The sequence below is a fragment of the Zootermopsis nevadensis genome, unplaced genomic scaffold, assembly GCF_977971745.1.
Source record: "Zootermopsis nevadensis isolate Lab colony 2312 unplaced genomic scaffold, Znev_1.0 Znev_ptg000001l, whole genome shotgun sequence".
Taxonomy (NCBI): domain Eukaryota; kingdom Metazoa; phylum Arthropoda; class Insecta; order Blattodea; family Termopsidae; genus Zootermopsis; species Zootermopsis nevadensis.
In genome coordinates this window covers 11,735,162-11,754,143 of record NW_028259133.1, presented here as the reverse complement: position 1 = coordinate 11,754,143, position 18,982 = coordinate 11,735,162, and the positions used below count along the sequence as shown (strand labels likewise).

General features: G+C 37.1%; 1 protein-coding gene across 5 annotated transcripts in view; it reads left to right on the top strand.

The window, feature by feature from the left end:
• Window positions 1-18,982, top strand: part of ci (transcriptional activator cubitus interruptus) — a 223,752-nt gene that overhangs the window by 118,073 nt on the left and 86,697 nt on the right. For 3 of the 5 annotated variants that reach the window (XM_022064112.2, XM_022064114.2, XM_022064113.2), the window contains exon 3: window positions 2,750-2,909. In XM_022064112.2, the coding sequence (XP_021919804.1) occupies window positions 2,750-2,909 (160 nt within the window). Of the gene's footprint in view, window positions 1-1,793; window positions 2,910-18,982 lie in introns of those variants that run through there. The other 2 variants (XM_022064117.2, XM_022064111.2) reach the window with 2 other exon arrangements.

The following is an 18,982-nucleotide window of genomic DNA, read 5'->3' as shown; positions in this document are numbered from 1 at the left end:
AAGACACGGCTTGTGGACCTTATTATCCCACTCTTGATATCTACCAATGAACACGGTCTATATCTGGACAAAGAATTTTATTAAAAGATCCTGACAAAGCCAGATTTCTTTTAAAATGTTTGTTGTCTCTTAACTAAGTTATAAACAATAATTTATGTCCAGTGATGCTAAATCAGCCAAAATTCTCTTTGTGATAATTTTGGTTCTCACGGCGGCTTGTATGAAGAATATTGTCTTCTGGAATGTTGCGCTGTGATGCCTGGTAGAAGTTCATTGACTTTAAACGTGCTTGTTGCATTACCCTGATGATGGTGGCAGCAAGCAAGTACGAAACGTCCGTAAACGACTAGCAGATAACACAGAACACCACCTCAAGCTCATTATATAAAATCCTGCGTCCTTATGTTATTTCTGTCTTGTCAGATCATATATTATGTTAAAAACAAAAAATTTTAACAACAAATTTCGAGAAAAACGGTATGTAGGAAGACCAAAAATAAAATGGTTTGAACAGTTTTTGTGACATCGGAATAGACTTAATGGGCATACACGTTGTAAGAAAGAAGAATAAGAATATATATTTCTGTATGGATTGTTGCGTTCGGCCCAATAAATATTACCCACTGCTCGGTTAGCCTTGTACTTGTAAACATTTTAAACTTAGGAATGTAGAAAATCTTCTGACAGCCTTTACATCCGTAAGAGACGTAAATATTAACAAGTAGGCTGAATCAATATCGCAATTGTTATGAAGGTACATGAACATCTATCACATTGACGACAGATTTAAATTATGATATGAAGTAATTTTGAATACTTTTGTCTGCAGATATTCTTCTTTTGTTGACTTTAAAATAATTCCAGAATTCCGTTTTCCGTAGGTCTATGCACAATCCATTTCCCTGCTGTAACTTAAAATTGTGGAAAATCGTGTCGGCGGTGGGGAAACTGGAATTTTACACAGGGATAATGCCAAATGTTCAAGAATTATGAATTTAAACACATCTGATGTTAACGTCAATCATAACATGTTCTGTGCAGAAAGTGGAAACGCCCTCAAAAAGAAAAATATTATTAAGTCCATGAGAACTGCAATGTATAAGACAGGACGTCGCTTTGTTTCCTTTGTGCATAGGCAAACCACAAACTCATGGCTATGTACTGAGTTAAACTTTGTAGAGTAAGGGATTCTTCTGATGAGAGCGTGACCGTAAAATTTATAGGGGGAAAGCAGTTCGGTAACAATACACTTGTTTTCACGGTTGTTGTTCATCAGGTACTAAAAGTCCTCGATTCAGAACCCGATAGTACCACAGAAGCTCCAAAATCCCGGTTCAGCAACTCAACCTGTAGCCAACAGCTACAGCTTGTATTTTCTTCCTGTTTTTCCTTTGATATAAAAAAGTTAATTATGACATAAGAAGACAGTTTAAACATGGGGACTCCTGTAATAGCGTGGATGAAATGGTAGCCTAGATCCTTCCTCTCTGATCCAGTAGATCTTGTTTGTGTGTTGGAATTTTAGTCGGCTGTGTGTGTTGTGTGTTGAATTGCTTTGGTGTTTCTCTTTCTTTCTCTTCTTCTACTTCTCCTTCTTCATCTTCCACTTCTCTGTCTCTGTCTTGCGGTGGACCTGCCCTTGCACTCATGAGTCGAATACATTAGGACGGGTCCCTGAGAGTAAGTGAGATGGATGAAGAGAGAAAGAAGGCATTTAGATAGGTTGGGATGGCAGGCAGGCCCAGTTGGGTTGTCGAGGGGAAGAGGGGTCAGGAATTACTAGCCCCGATCCCGAGTAAGAGCTAGTTTTCAAGTTTAGTTGAGTTGTAAAGCCGGGCTGTCAACCGGGCGAGCAGCGCTAGCTGGTGCGAGTACGTGAAGCTCTGGAAACAACTGACAATCGGTCTGTCGACCATTATTGTTAGTACTCATTTGTTTTAAGTTTGTGTTGTGTTTTAGAGCACACGAGAATGTGATTCAACGCGAATTTGACAGAAAACCGTCGATAATAATACACCAAAGAAGGAAATAGTATTTGGAGAAGAATTTTAAGCCTTGTAGTTGTGTGTGGTGATTATTGGTTCACTGACTCTTCTGTTTTGTGTGGGAGTGGGCTTTCAAGATCATGGTAACGTCACCCATCAATGATATCTTCATATCCAGGAGTAACCCACCTTGAACGAAAAGAGATAGTTGCAGAGCTTGTCGTTCTTTTCCATAACTAGTGGGTCGAGACACGTGTTTCCAATTGAATAATGAAGACATTACGATGAAACTCTTTACCTCACGTAGCTACAGACTTGAAATTCGGTTGAAACTTAAGAGACAACTTCTTGTGATTGTGGTTTTGTTTTTGTGTTTGCCAGTGGATTCTTTTTATTTACAAATAAAAGAAATGGAAGCAATTTCCATGTCGACTTTATTTTGTTTTAAAAAAACACTAACCAAAAGATCAACCGCTGCTTCAAGAACTTTCCAGTCTATCCAGTAAAACCGAACTTAAATGCATTGTTTACTGTATTCATGTGCAAAAGTTTAGGAAAGAATTATAAAACACCTGTCGTTCTCCGTCATAAACAAACTTATTTATAAATGTAACATAGACATGGTGCAGCGTTGTTGGGATGTTTAACCCAGTGACAGTCTTGTTAGTACATGAATCTGGACGTAGTGAGGGAACAATTTTTAATTTGAATGATAATGCCCGAAAAAGAGGCATTCCATCATGTTCATTCTTCGGCTTCCGCAGGCTTACCACTCCAGTTCCCGTCAGCCTTTGCGGCTTTCCATGCGCCCCTGCCGGTGGATCAACGCACTCATGAGGGACGCTACATCTGGGACCCTGCGTCGGGGCGCGTCGTTCACCCCGGTACCCCGACAGGTGCCTTCCATCACCCTGCAGCTCATGGGTGAGTACATTGACGACATCCTACCCAAAGAATCATACCGGTGTCGATCCGGTATTATAACACCCTAAAATCCTGCACAGAAAAGGAATGTTGAATGTTTACGGAAAAGGTGAATGTATATTTTTAGCTACAGAGTTTACCAGTTACATGTAGGCCTAACTCTAAGACCATCTTAGTAACACTTTGGGGGGGGGGAGGGGGGCTGTTACAGAAAGTTGGGACTGTAATGTCAAATTTGAGTCATAAAATTAAAGTGTGAAAACATGTTATTTTTAAGGTCTTCTGTAGTTTTAATGGTAGCAGGACTTGCAAATCACGATTTGTATTTTTTATGTATAGTTTATTTAACGACGCTTTTTCAGTAGCTCAGACTATACAGCGTCGACTCGATTTCTAGTTGAAGTAATTTATGCATAATTCAACATTTTTAGGGTCTGGTAGCGATGATCAAAATATATTTATAATGCAGAAGCAATGATGTTTAATGAATGCCGAAGATTTCTTCTACATGTGGGAACTTTTTATCAAACGACGTTTGTCTACATTAACATAATTTCGAGATTACATAAATTACCGTAAATAATGTAAACAAGAAATATTGCGACATATAACTGACTTCTCGGTTGTAGTGCCCTAGAGGTTTACCAACATTTCACAGGTCCCTGTTGCCTCCATCTTCAGATCTTTCATCGCCCCGATGATGGAGGCAGCAAACACCTCTGAAATGACGGTAAACTTCTACGAGACTACACGGCACAGCAACTCAGAACACAGCCATCTTTGTACTCCGCGCTATTAGAAACTGATATCATAACTATAATATTCTACAGATGCCGAAATATGATTGGCTATAAGCATTAATCATAACGACTTGTGTTAAACAGTCAAACTAAGCCGTTTTGCAATGTATTAGCTGGTACAGTTACTGTTTACACAGCTGATAACAGAGGGAAAATTGCATTCCTTGCCTATGTAATTTTCGTGGCCTTCTCCATTCCATCGACATGTGCCCAAACAAACAGTAATGCAACATTGCCAACTATTACGCAGAAATATATGCATTTTGTATATCTGGGATACTAGTCACACAGCATAAAAAGAATTGTGCATGAATTGCACCTGCTCTTGTGCGTCAGACGTGGCTAAAACTGGAACAAAATAGAGCAAGGTAAATTAAACAAAGTGGTATTAAATGAAACAGGGGGAGGTGAAACCGTAATTGGGACAGAATATTATTCTTTGACAAACATGCGAAAAATTCACTGGCACGAGGGTAAAGATGAAAAAGTACAAAAATTAAATTATTTTATATTAGACCCGCGATTTTGCGAAATTTTCGCCATAGTCAGAAGTTGGTGCGTAAATTGTGTAATCATATTTATGTACTATTTCTTTTTTGGCAAGTTAATGAACATTATTTGTGAGAACGTTCCGAATTTTTTTTTTCGTTTCCTGAACTTGTAGGACTTACTTACCCTTTACCCCGGCACTGGCGAATTTTTAAAAATGTTATTTCTAAATCGTTTTGGTGGCTAAATTCTCTCTCGTCCATAATTGGCCACATGAAGGAGTATCACATTACGTGACCAAAGTAATAAATTTTCGTTTCAGTAACTCTGACCTACAAATAAAGAAAAATACTTTTTATGGTTCAGAATTCTGAGACAAATGTTTTGTGCGTGTAAGATTATTATACTTTATATGTAAATCGAAAATAAGTTTTTCTGGTAGCATTGCGAGTGTATCTAGTGGACAAAAAATTAATATGCCCCCCTCCAAACAAAAACTTAGATCTTTTTTTTCTTTTCCTCTGCCGCGATTTTATTGAATCAAAGTCTTGTTTATGGCAGGTGTACCAGGACAAATTTATCTAAAAAAATTGTACTGGCTTCATGAAGATGCCTGACTCTAGTGAAGGGCCTAAAAATTGATTAAAATTACCTGTGGCTTTCAAATGGATATACTAACTTAATACTTATAATTATAACTTAAATGTTATAAGTTATTGTATTTTACTTAATTTCTCTCAGAAGTGTACAATTCTGGCACAGGGAATCAATAAGAGCAATAATTGTATTAGTGAGGCTGTTTCCACTGCCACTATTAATGTCCAAGCATCGTACTTTCTGAAGAGCAAAATATTTTCAAAATATTACTAGGAATGTGCGTTTGACTATGATAAGTTCTTGTACGATGCAGTTAACTTTAGGTCTATCTGACGCGTTAAGAATTTTGCCTGACTTCTGAAATAATAGTCTGATTTTTCCGGGGTTTACTCACTAAAAGGAACCAATTTCTTTATTTACAATTTTTACGATGCGCCGTTGTGTAATTGTGAGTATCGATAACCTTATGCCTGATTTCCGAAATAGAAAAAAATCCCTTGTCTAAGAGGAATTGCGTTTGTAATTCTCAATTTTTCTATAATGAACCAAGTGTTTTGGTTACCGTAATATCCAATTTCGAGAATGTATGAATTGGTAATTGTTAATGTTTTTAAACACATTTTTTACGATTCTAAGGGCACTGGTGTCCTATAGAAAATAAATGTCTTAGAGCATTCCGTGCTGCTTTAATTTATGGTTTCTCAGTTCTTAAGTCCTTCCAGTTCGTCTTATTTTCACATTTCTTTCGAAGCAGCACGAACTTTGCAGTCGCCACAGCACCATTACAATTTCAACAAAGTAATCAAGACGAAGATGGCTGTCTTCTGGGTTGTAGCGTTGTGTAATCTGGTAAAAGTTCACCAACGTTTTACATGTCCTGGCTGCATCCATGATCATCTCCCTCATGATGGAGACAGCAAGGACCTCTGAAACATTGGTACACTTCTACCAGATTACACGGCTCTACAACCAAGAAGACAACCTTCTTCGTACTCACCGCCGTCAGAACCTCAACATCCACTTAATCAAGGACAACGTATCGTGTTGTATAAGATGCTTCAAGAAGTTTTGATTTTAATTCTTACAATTTTTACTCGGACCAAACACTGTCACAGATTGCTGTCTGAATGACCCTGGTATAAGCATAAAGTACACATAAATGTTGTATCGACTTAACTGAGTGAAACTCCGCACAGAGATTACACGCGCCTCTCTCTTACACAATGCAGACAATTCCCCACTGTTGTATAAAGTTAATAAACATTTCAAGCAGAGGCAGTAACCATTAAATTAAACAGCACACGATCCATGCCATTTCATTGTCTCTACGACGTCGGTAAGTCGCGGAAGGCGTTGTAATGGGCAGTTCGGCAGTTATAGACTCACTTCATCTGCAAACACTGGACGTGAAGGTTTTTGTAGATGGAAAAGCTTGGACTTGTATGGAACAATTGTCGGATCCAATTAATGTTCAGCCTTCTAGTTGCTATGAGTGACATATCGATCAGAAATACAAAACTAGAAATACCACGTACACACATAGACCTCTAATTAAAGCAAAAGAATATAAATTATATATAGGATAAGTCGATAAGTAAGTAGTCGCTATTGGTTTAAAAACGATCGAACTTTATGTACCACTGTTACACAGGCAATTACTGATGGCTTAACGGCGTATCAGAAAGCTGAAATTATTTAGTTTTTCATTGAAATATATCACCAGTTGTGGTCTACAGCTCATTTTGATGTGTTATTAAACATAAGAAGTCGCGTGTTTGCTGAGTATTATTAGAATTAGGAGGGATTTCTCTTTTAATTGATGTTTTTACTTCGAACATTTCCTACAGGACAAATTTCTCAAATGTACAGTGTGCATACTTGCGAAACTGTGAGTTAGATTCAATACGTAAAAGATTATTTAGATCTTTATTCCCAGTGGTAACTACATGTGGCACCTGTTCTACCAATCAGTAATTCTGCATTTTTCTTACAGTTTAGGTCCCTGTTTGTAGGTTTCGAATGGTTCTCAATGTGAACAGCCATTATATCCTTAAAGAGCATTAAACCAACTGAGCTTTGTGATGGCGATGTGTTGGGTTTTCTTTGAGGTGCGGGCTTCGGTTAGTGTTTAAATATTATTTACTTGAGTTTCGGTTTCAAGGGGTTAGTTAATTTAGATTTTCAGACTGTTGCCTAGTACATATTAATTAAAATGCAATTAAAGCATCTGAGAAGAAGATGACTGTCTTCTGGGTTTTAGCCCCATGTAATCTGGTACAGTTTACGAACGTTTCGAAGGACTTGCTGCCTCCATCGTCAAATTTAAAATCTTATTGAATATCGCAGAAGGATGTCATGTTCTGCTTCAGAAGATTCCATATTTGTCGTTCCACTTCGCTATGAACCTAAGTGGATATATTATGTTTTTGAATTTAAATGACTTCTCTTAATGGGTATGAATTTTATGCTATAAATATTTCGTTCAATTTAAGACGTTATTTAACTCGCACTTTGCTGCTGATGTAAATGCACATAAATTAAGCTACACTAAGCTTGTTGCAGTCTCACATCAGCCAGATGTAACATGTATGTACTGCCTGAAGCTTGGAAACAACACACCGAAGGAAAATTTACGTGAGCTCGAACCCTCGAATGGATTTTAGGCAACCACCATAAAACACTTGTCTGATGTTTTTATTGCTTTCCAAGGTTTCACCCATCCTTCGAGACTGTTTTGCTTTCCACTCTACATAGAGAGGTAAGGTTAATTTACAATAGCATTCAACTGAAAACTCACAATATAAAATGGTCCTTACTACAATAATAAAAAGATAAATATGACTGACGTCCTGTTGATGGAGGCAGTTGGCGCATCTAAAACGTCAGTAATCTTCTATCAGATTACACGGCGTATCACCCCAGAAGTCGTTTTTGTACACACCGTCTTGAGAATCTGAAATCTCACCCAAGAAAGTTATATACACATTCATACATATGTAAAATGTATGTGACCCCATGACTTAAATATGCAGCTAAAATGAATCACAGATTATGAAGTGGCAGACATGTCTACATAGCCTATGAATTTGAGGCCTGCAGTGGACACACCATAATAGATACTCCACATGAAGACGACTCTGTAGTGTCGAAACGCGTTCTGGGTATTAAAGAGTGAGTTGAATAATACTGAATAACATAAGAAATACAGTAATTGTCCTGTTTTGAAGTACTAGTTTGTTAAATTCCGGCGTTTTAATAAACACTGCATAGCATATATGAACCTTTGTCCTGGTTGTAGGATGTAGGCTGCTGTATCATTTAAAATATCGGCACAAATAATTAACCTAAAATGTTGAGTTTTCTCAGCTCTGGAGATGCCAATTATGTCCTTCCGAACTGTGGCGCCATGTTGACTTGTAGGTTGTTAACAACGTTTCTTAAGAGCATACGGCTTCCAATTTCAGGGTGCAAGACTGAAGATAGAGGCGACAGTTTCTTCCGAAACGCTGATAGCTACGTTTTAAAATAATAGGAAAATTCTTAAATTTAAATAAATTCTTTCTTTCCTTCCCTTTATCTTGTCTTCAAATAATTTTCTTCTTTCATTCCTTCCTTGTGTCCTCTGTTTTGTTGTTGCTTAACGTAGTACGTACTGATATAGCATCGAGTGAAAGTCTTTTATTCTTAAGCCGCGGTAACCAGTCTGTATACGAGATATGTCGATATCTCATTGCAAGATTTAGGATACTGACTTGTACGTTCCGTTTGCAGGCTTTACGTGGCTTATGATTCGCTAATTCTATTAGAAAAATTGGCTAATTGTCTTGTATCAAATTTAACGAACGCTACTTGGTATTTTTACTCTGTGTAATGCAAGGTTTGTCCTTAAGGGACAAAAAGACGGGATTTGAGTAACTGGAAATAATGCGAATTTAACTCAGTGTACGTATCTCTTTCAAAATGAGCCCTTTTTTATTGTTTCTTTTAAAGTGAATCAGCCCTGGTTAAGCCAGTGAGCGAAGTACGACATAAAACATGCACCTTATCACCACATATAACTTGTTATTTGACAAGATTTTAAGTATTATATATCGTGAATCGAACAAAAAGCACTCGCTTGCTCGTGTAAGATACAAGTTGTATCATAACATCGCATAAAAATATTTTCCAAGCTTTTATTGCAGATATCGCTTGCCAAATTTTATGTATATCTGTCAAGTGGTTTGAAAATTAAACTTGTGGATAGAATGGGGCGTTACTGGATTTGCATAGGCCTGTAGGCTCTTAGAGTCTTGGAAAGTCTTAGCAATCCATGAAAGGGTAAAGAGCAGCATTCGTGTAGTGGATCAGAATGTCTCTGACCAACTACGTAGCGTCATCGCAGGTACCCGAGTTTAGAAAAATTCGCTGATTACATTCCGGTGGTCAGTTCATTTTCTGCTGGAGCAATGTCATTATGACAACTCGATTAAAATCTCCTTACAGATTAACTTCTTTGTAACTCTCATTTTATTTTTGTCGTGTTTTGTTATATAGACATCTGGCTATTTGATATAAAACAGTTTCTTGAAGATAACGAAGTGTGTAGGAATTAAGTATTCCTTAATTTATTATAACTGTAACTCTTTTACGAATGTCCGTTATTATTGTACTGGTGTTTCGACCTAAAACGGCCGTCATCAGGTTTACTCAGAATATATTGAAGCTATCGCAAATCGTAAATAATAGTTGTTTGGTAGGATTTTCAATGAATTTCTCTAGGATTTTAATGTTTCGATTAAAATGTTGAAAAATAAAATAAGATAATCAACTAGAGTTATAGTAAACCTTTAAAATAATGAATTATATCATAGAGGTGTTATGTTGCTGTTGTTTTCTATGGATTGGCGAGTTTGTTTGTTTCGGCTGCAGATCACGAAACAATATGCAAATCCATGGATTACAGTAACAAGTATGATGTCCAATATTTTAGTTTCCACTACTGTGACATTTTACTATATTTTATACACCATTTGATTATCGACAAATTAAAAAAGTAATGCGCGTATTAACTATTATTTCCATCTAAGATGAGCAATAGCGTGGGTACAATTTGAATGAACCTGATGATGATCTTTTTCGGCCGAAACGTGATTAAAAACCGACACTTTAAAGTGGTGAAAAGTCTGAAAAAGTGACAGTGATTATAAAGCCAATAATACGTAAGAAACATAATGGAATGTGTTTTTGTAGTGTTTAGAAGATGAATTTAGTCAAGAATTATAGAATGGCTAGAATTATAGGATGAAGAATAGAAACACTTTCACGTCTTGTGTGAAACCACCACACTAAGCCGAGTTAACTTCTGATACTTCCTCTCTGTTGCCATCAACAAAATTTAGAAGCCGTAAAGAACTCTGGCAAAATAAACCACGCCTAACTGGTTGTTCAATCCCAGTCCTGTGCTCCAATTATATTCACCTCAGTTCGTATATTCCACCTTTCTAATTGACATACTAACCTTTACTATAACCAAACATTGTGTGTGTGTCAGAAGGGAAGGGAGACATTTAACAGTTTTTTTTTTGCTGTGCTCTTTGATGTTGCACCGTGTAATCAATAGACGTTTACCGACGTTTCAGAGGTGCTAGACTACACCGTGCAGTATCCCTAAAGACCCCCAATTTCACAGTCGCCACCGTGTCAACCGGATATTTCCTTTGGTCTTGTGCTTTTTTTAAGGACATCTGTCAGATAAACTTATCCGAAACAAACAATTTGTAGCTTTACAGACGATAGGTTATAGACTCATATAAATACTTGTACTCCCCTAAAATCTAGGTGGTGTGGTTAGCATTTTTCTTTTCTTATTCTGGAAGTCAAGGGTTCGTTCACAGCCCAGACGCCAGCTATGTTGAAAATTTTTCGTGTTCCTTGTCAGTCTTCTCGGGTAATTGAAATAGGCACAGGCATTCTGGGAGCAATAGGACATCAGTAAACGCTACTAACTACCCACAAGACTACATTGTGTCCTAATTCAGTAGACCACAATCCATCGCCATGACGACTGACGTCTAGCATTACAAAGGTTTTGTTATTCATAACAAATATGTCGGAAATGACGGCGCAGGGTATTGAAAATTTACCAAAATAATTGACACAAAACGTGGCACGCAAATCTGCGGGCTTTTTTGTGTGCATGTTTGTAATCCAGATTTTTGTCCACATCGTCTTCATTAAGACCCCTCAAGTTTCCTCACTGACAGATCTTTTCAGACAGTCACAAATTCCGTGTTATAGCTGAAAGAGACAGGTCTTCTTAGCCTTTTTGAAGAGTGGTAAGGGTGTTTTAAATGAATTCACGGCTAATGATCCCAGTGGTCATTTTCTTATTTATCTGAAGAAGAAGAATAAGGAGATGGAATATTTCTGTTTTTGGTACAATAAGGTTCAAGACTGACCATATCGTAAATACTTCAGTATTCCCGTTAAACTGTCGCTACCCTAAGGATTACCCCTTATTCTTATTGTAAACTTCTAACGAGGCGTGGACTCTACTGTGCATTATTCCACATCCCTTAGCGAGTTTAAAATCTCAAAACTCTGACCCCTTTCCGTGAATGTTCCACCATGTAGTTTAACCGGCCTGTTTCATGTTTAAAGCATTGCCCTCTCTTCTTGAGGAAAGGACTGTCTGACCTGACAGGATGGCAGCTACCTTCCAACTCCACTTCTTCCAATGACATTGAAAGACACTACTTGGTTCTTCTTTGTATTGCCGAACAGTTGATAATCTAATAGTATCCATCTCAACAAAGAAAGTAAACAAAAATGAGATACTTTAAGACTAATGTGTACTCAACAACACATTGTTGTTGATAACTTGCTAAAAGAAAATAATCATGAAACTTATTTGTGGTTTATTTAAAGATACTGGCAATAGATGAGACTGTACAGCGTCGGATGGTAAGATGAATAATGATTTGGGATGGGCATGGAAGGAAGTAGTTGTGACCTAATTTAAGGTGCTATCACGGCATTTGCCTGGAGGGACAAGAGGAAAAGCATAAAAATATAATTTCTGAAACCCGGTCTTCGGGCCGTCGTTTGAACCCGAGACCTCCCAAATACGAAGCAGAAGTGCCAACCACTCGGCTGCAATATTCAGCGAGATGAAACTGAGAAAGGAATATCTTGAGGTGTGGCATAGGACCGACCTAGTTTTAATTAACCCTCTTATATCTATGAGCATTCGGGTTCCTTAACAGTGTTTGTTGAGTAGCTGAGTAACCATCAGTTTTGACATAGGACTGTACCCAGTGTAGACAAATAGTTAATTAAGGGGCAACAAATTAGCTAAAACACCTGTCTTTGGAAGCTTTACGTTGGTGGCACAGAAAATCCAAAACCTTGAGACCCAGACGAATACCAGGGCTACTTTCCCGGCCAGAGGTTGCCACCGACACTTTCTTCTTGTGCTGATGTTAAGACTACCTAGAATTCTTGTATGGCTTCGTGTTAGGGACCAGAAAGAAACAGTAACACCGAGGTCCTAAAAGTTTCAGATCCACTTGTTGTCGAATGCCTGCTGGGAAAGCAGTTACGTTAGAAATGAGTTTTCCACTTGTGGACAAATTATGGAGCCCTGCAGATTGATATTTAAAAATAAAATGCTGTTGTTAGTCAAGAGATTTCATTCGTATTACGAGTATAATTCCATCTGGGGAATTAGATGTCTCCTCTATCCCGAAGGTAACTGTAAACCCTGTATTTCTGGAGCGATATAATTTAATAATATCATGATTTCTCTTCCCTATTTACAGTTGTAATTTGTCGCTATCACTTTGAGCTTTTATACGCACATATCTTGTCGTTATATTCAACATAAAGACGTATAAAATCCGACATATCGTAAACTTCTTATAGTACGTTAAGTTATTCTGTTGCTTTTGCTATCCAGATGTTTCGTCTCTCCGACCAGTATTAACGAGATCAGTACAAGTGTGTTGTGAAATTTTCTCAGAATCAATTTGGTACAACGTAATGTAAACGTATGGGGATTTTAAATGGATGTTTTTCAGTGCATTAAATGGCTGCATTTCAGATTCTTTGTGGACGACATTCTTAGTGTTTTCGTGTCTTTCATCAAGCAGTTACTTAAAGTAAACTTAATTTCACACTTTTCGACTTGCCTTTCTTCTCGGAAAATATATGGTGACTTGAATGAACCTGTGTGATGGATTATTGAAAGACCTAGACGATACTATTACGTACTCTGGAATTATGGTTGTTTGCACAATGAAATTTTCTCCAAGATTTCTATGCCTGGATAATGGCAATGGACCTCTTCGTGTACCTGAATGTAATAGTAAGGAAGTGGGGTAGAGTTTATTCGATGTAATGAAATTCCTTTCCGCTTTATTACATAGACCGGGTGATTTCATATTCCAATTGATGGAAGCAATATGAATAATGTGTTTCACTTAACGTTGGATTTTATTACAATAAATAGCTTATATATATCCAAGTTACTAAAATCCAGGATAAATTAATGTCTGTTGCATGAGAGCATGAATATACATTATTTATATAAGAAATTTACAGACGAACGCACACAAACAGATGTAATTTTTTTAAAAAAAACAGAGTTAAATTTAATGATAGTTGATTATGGATTCAGAAATAGTATTCGTCGTAAAAGTCTCGTGTCCACCAAGACAGTTTTGTAGTGTGGTGCATGGTTCACTGTTTCTCAACCGGGGGTCCTCAACTTGTGCCTAAGGGGTCTGCGAGTTGAGTAGTATGTCTGCTATTTTTATGTTGTATTGTTTACGTTTAATGCTCTTTTGTATCACAGTTTTTACTTTCACATTGAAGTAAAGAACGTGACAAATAAACCACACTTTCTAATCCATATTTCTGTTGATTTTATTTTTAATGAAAATGTATGAGATAATTTTTGGGGAGGTTATCCCGGTACCAGAAAGGTTGAGGAACTCTGGTATTCTCCTTTAAAATGAAGGTACATATTTACATATATATACATTTTTATATACACACTTCTCATCTTGTAGTCCTACAGGTTTTTACATTTTGATTAATATTATGGCCTTCTCAAGTACATATTGAGTGTTAGGGGACAAATTATTGAGGAGAATATATGGAAGTAAGAGAGAGGAAGCAACTTGATTACATGACGAGAAAGGGGCAACATTTTCGTCCACACCGTTGGAAACCACTTGCAAACCAACATGGTATTACAGTGCAGAAGACCATAGTCAACAAAGCGTCATAGTCTGATTTGCAAAGACTACATAAATACATTCGGTTTTTATTTTCCTACCATTGATGGTTAATTATTAGCAACGTGAAACAAGGAGCGAAGGGGTTGTACCGTAGGTATTTATTTACCTGTAGCAACTGTCAAGAGGAACGGAACGTTTGAGTGGATGGGTGTTTGAGAGACTGATTCATTTGGAGGCTGAGTGGACATAAGTGTGAGTGAAGTGATTATTGAAGTAGAGGCTGTAGTCGTGCATAGGAGGCACATGTTACGGATTTGTACTTCGTACGTTGGGCCAAAAGACAAAATATGAAGATGACCGTCTTCTGGGACATTGCACCATTTAGTCTGACAGATGTAGACCGACGTTTAGAGGATATTACTCATTGTCTTGATCGTTGACACAGCAAACATTTCTACAAGCTACGATACAACATATCAGAAGACAGTCATATTCATAATCGCCTCCGTGAGAACCTGAAATATCACTTAAGTCTTCAGTTTCCTCACTTGTGCAGATTTCTGTTGCCCTGTTATGATAGCACTGAACAGCTCTCAAAATTCAAATACATAATTAATCAAGCAATATCTAGGTTCTCTGTTCAGCCTAACACACCGCCACATCTCACGTATTCGTGGCAGAACTATGAGGCACACAGGCTGCTTAGATGTAAAGAAATCGATACTATATGACGTTTCTAAATATTAATATAGTATTTGTTCTAAGAACTATTACTCTGGTTTATTTCTCTTTATTCTCTTTTCTTTGGTACGAAACCGGTTGTATGTTCACATCTCTCGCTCTCTCTCCCTCTCTCTGCCTTGTTATTGTCAAAGCGGCGGCCCTTTTTATTGTTTCGCCTTCATCATTGCCGCCTTATTCTTCTGGTTGAGATTGCGCTGGAGCTACATTTGTGCTTCTGTGTCCATATGAGCGAGTATGTAATAGGGTAGCAGAACCGCTTTAGTCAATTGTTATTAGCAAGAGGATTCCTGCTAATCTGTCCTTCGTGTTTTCTCCTCTCATCCTTTTGTAATTATTACCATTTACTTTTGTTCTGGTTTTACGTCACATCTCATTTCTGTTTTACAAATGTAGGTTTTGCCCTGTTTTTATAATAAACATCCGTCCTTTCTGTTAGGCAAGTTTTACAGGATCATTAAAGACACGACGGTCAACCAGAGAGGATTGTATACAGAGTTAAAGAACCTTAATGATATGTACAAAGTATCATGTTGTACCCAGCAGTAAATTTGTGGAATGTACGCCATTCAGTTATTCTACAAAAAAGGATGGACGTGTTGTTTTAAGAACGAATGGAAGAGGACGAGGCTCTAGATTGAGATCTGTCTTATTGATTAGTAAAGGTTTTCTTGTTTTAAATATTCACACGCTGCTATCTTTGGGAATTTCGTTACACATATATAAAGAACGTTTGAGCAAGGTAGAAAATTCTTTTAAGACGTGACTATAAAATTTAGAACAAAAGATGTGATGATAAGAAAGTTTTCAACAAGTTTTTTAGTTCTAAAATGGAATTATATGTCTAAATTCCTACGATGGATATCCTTGTACAGTAGTTATTGCCAGATAGTGCATGATAGGTTTATTGGAGCGGGTTTCGTGGTTTTCTCGAAGCAGATTATGTATCTTTTAATTTCTTTATGAGAACGCCCACTTAACTTTTGGATTAAACTTCAATAATTCGTAGTGACGTGACTGGTTTGATTTAACTGGATCTGTATATAGTTTATGTTGAATGATTTTCTTAGTTATAGAACAAAAATATTATTGAAATGTCATGTACTGCACTGTCGAGTTTTTACTAATTGCAAAGATTCCAAGAAAGTTTGTCTTTTAGGCGATTTACCTCTGAAGCCAACCAGACAGTGTTGTGCTAATCGGTTCCATTATGTAAAATTATGAACATAATAAACCATGATCTGTTTTATAACTACACCCCTAAGGTCTTCGAAAGTCACAATGCTATGAGACGGATTTTCATAATATTCTACAGAATAAATAAAAAGAAAGTGGAATAGGTCAGTAGTTAATCTGTGATGTCGATAACGTTCACACTTATTATAATTTTCTTACCCCTTGAGCAGAGTTCTTGAGAAACTAACAGTCACTCAGCTGGTCAAGGAATTTTCTGCATTTGATGGAACACGAAGGTTTTTCTACAATATTCACAAAGCCCGTCACTTGACGTTCTGTGGCACTTCATTCCACATTCACATACCTCACTCTTGAAAGCACTGTTTGTATTTTCCTTTCACATAGGCCAAAGTGTTCTTTTAGATTTTCTGACCAAAATTTTGTATAAATTCTTCATGTTCTTCGTGTATTCTCAGTTAATTAGTTTTAATTTGATCACCCTGGCAATATTTGGTGAAGAGAAGGGTACAAATTATGCAGCGTTTCATCAAGCTCACTTGTTTCTTTTTGTTATCTTAAGACTTCCTCTCCCTTAAGTCCAAATATTTTCCTCAGAACCTGTTGTTTGTCATTATTGTTAATATTCTTTTTTCTACGAATGCACATATTTTTAATTACATTATTATGTGGGCTCACGTGTATTATTTTTGGTTAAAATTCCAGATTGTTTTAATCTCAGCAACGGCTTGCTTTAATTATTTTATGTTTTCCGGACCGGTAAATTTACCGTGCACCGGTGACGGTCTGCGGATCGAAGGTTGATGAACACTGATATAAAGATTCTAAAGGATTGCTAATGTAAGAGAGTTCGCAACGTATCAAAATTCATACGTAAATTTCAACAGTATTGAACATGGTCACATGACAAATACATAACCAAAATGTGTTTCAGTCAGATAAAGCGAAATTTCCTTTCGGCATTCATTTGTAAGACGTTTTTCCATTTTTTTAAATACCTTCAATGTCATCCGGTGAATGAAGTCATTAAGCAACAGGGAGACAAATGACTTTGTGTGCATGTGCTCCTTGCACTCAATTGTAGTCCACAATAACATTAGGTCTGTGCACAAACCGACACCCAATGAGCAAGCAATCACATTTTATTTTCTCTCTTACAAGAGATCTCTAGATCACAGAAGTCTGAGGCGGAAATTAAACTCTATTTTATACACGAAATTGAAGAGGCTGGCTATTGTCTGGGACTCCATTGCATTTTCAGAAGGATGAGTTTAAGGTCAGTTGTCGAAAAGTAGCATGTTACTTGTAGCTTAACAGGAATGACAAACGTTGTGTCGTTGCTCTTTCATAACATATATGTACGCATTTTAAACATTAAATGAAAAGCAAAGATAATTACTTTAGTACATATTTATAAAACAACGTACGAAGGCCTTTTGGAGACAAGGACCACAGCACATACACAACGTGCGTTCTCATATTCTGTGGGCAGACTGCACGTTTCCAAGCTCTTGCGTCGACAATGAGTACATCGAGGGTTGAACATCGTTGACGTAACTAGACTCTTTAAGAATAAGAAAGTTCTTTTACTTTCGGGGTAGCACTGAGTAACATGCTGAAGATGTACATGAAAATATCTTAGGGTTTTAATGAGACACGTGCAAGTAAATCACATTGGTTGTACCGTGAGTTACTCACATGCTCGATTTCACGGGCCAGTGAAATGACGAAGCTGAGAGGAACTGCAGATGTTGGTTGTTCCTGGTAAATGTCAATATTATGTCTTAAGGTTAAACATTATTGTGTTTTATCAGCATAATACTACACGTGATTTGTAAGCCTATTATGTAACTTCTTAGTGCCCGGATATGGGTACGTAAGTGCAGAAATTACATGTGAAGTATGTTTGCTCCTCAACAGCCTGTATTTATTATAACATACGTTACCAAAACCATCACTTAAGCCCCAAGTTCATGTGTGAATTGTATAATCATATTTATGAAAATTTTTGGAAAAAAATAGTGAACTTGATTCTTTTGTTTCTTGAATTTTTAGGACTTGTCCCATTTATCCTTGCACCAGTGTTTTGTACCTACATTTTTTTAACTTGCGACTGCATAACTCATGATTGACGGAACGTCTAATGCACATGGAAGACATGCCAGAGTTTTGTGAGTCATATCAGTGTCTTTTATTCGAACACTGAATTCTCCTTGTCGAAAAGTCGACTGGTGTTCTATGGGCATTATGAAAATATCTACTTGAAATTTTTTTATGCACAGCATGTTATCATCTTTTCTCGAATAGGCTTGGTGTTCTTCATAATTACTCCGTTGTTCACATCAGTGATGCTGGAACAGAAACTGCAATCCAGGCAGGCGTGAATCACAACTGTAGAAAGTCACAAAAATATGAAGCTGTAGATGAAAATAATTTTTTCTCATTAATAGTGTTACAAAATTAAAGTATTGCTGCATAATCTTTAGTAATATGACACATTAAACATCTTGTAAAGCTGAAGCTTAGTTTAATTCATAATACGTTCTCAAAAATATTATTTGTACGAATGACAGCTAACAGAAAGTCACTATAAACAATCAGCCGGTCTCTGTCTTAAATTTTGTGGAATGATGGAAGTAACGAAAAACAGACGATGTGAACAGGTTGCATCTGGCTCAGCATAGGGACCAGTAGCGAGACCCTGAGAATACTAATTACATGCAGTTACTTTGGTGGATTCTTAAGAAGATGTCAGTTCCATGAAGTTGGTTTCTTCTCTGAAAGCAATAGACAGCGTCTCACTCTCACACAAACAGTTGTCAAAACTGTAGTTTTCCGTGGCTTGATCTGAAACGTTATGGAAACTAATTTATATTTCATGTCCAAACGAACGCTAGGAGTACTCACAAACAAGATAATGCTTACCGAGGCCGTATATTCGTTTCGTCCTCCGTGATCACCAAAATGCTTGTATCGCTTCTCTCTTCCCACTACTCAGGTGTGAGAACAGCTATACACCCATTTCTTA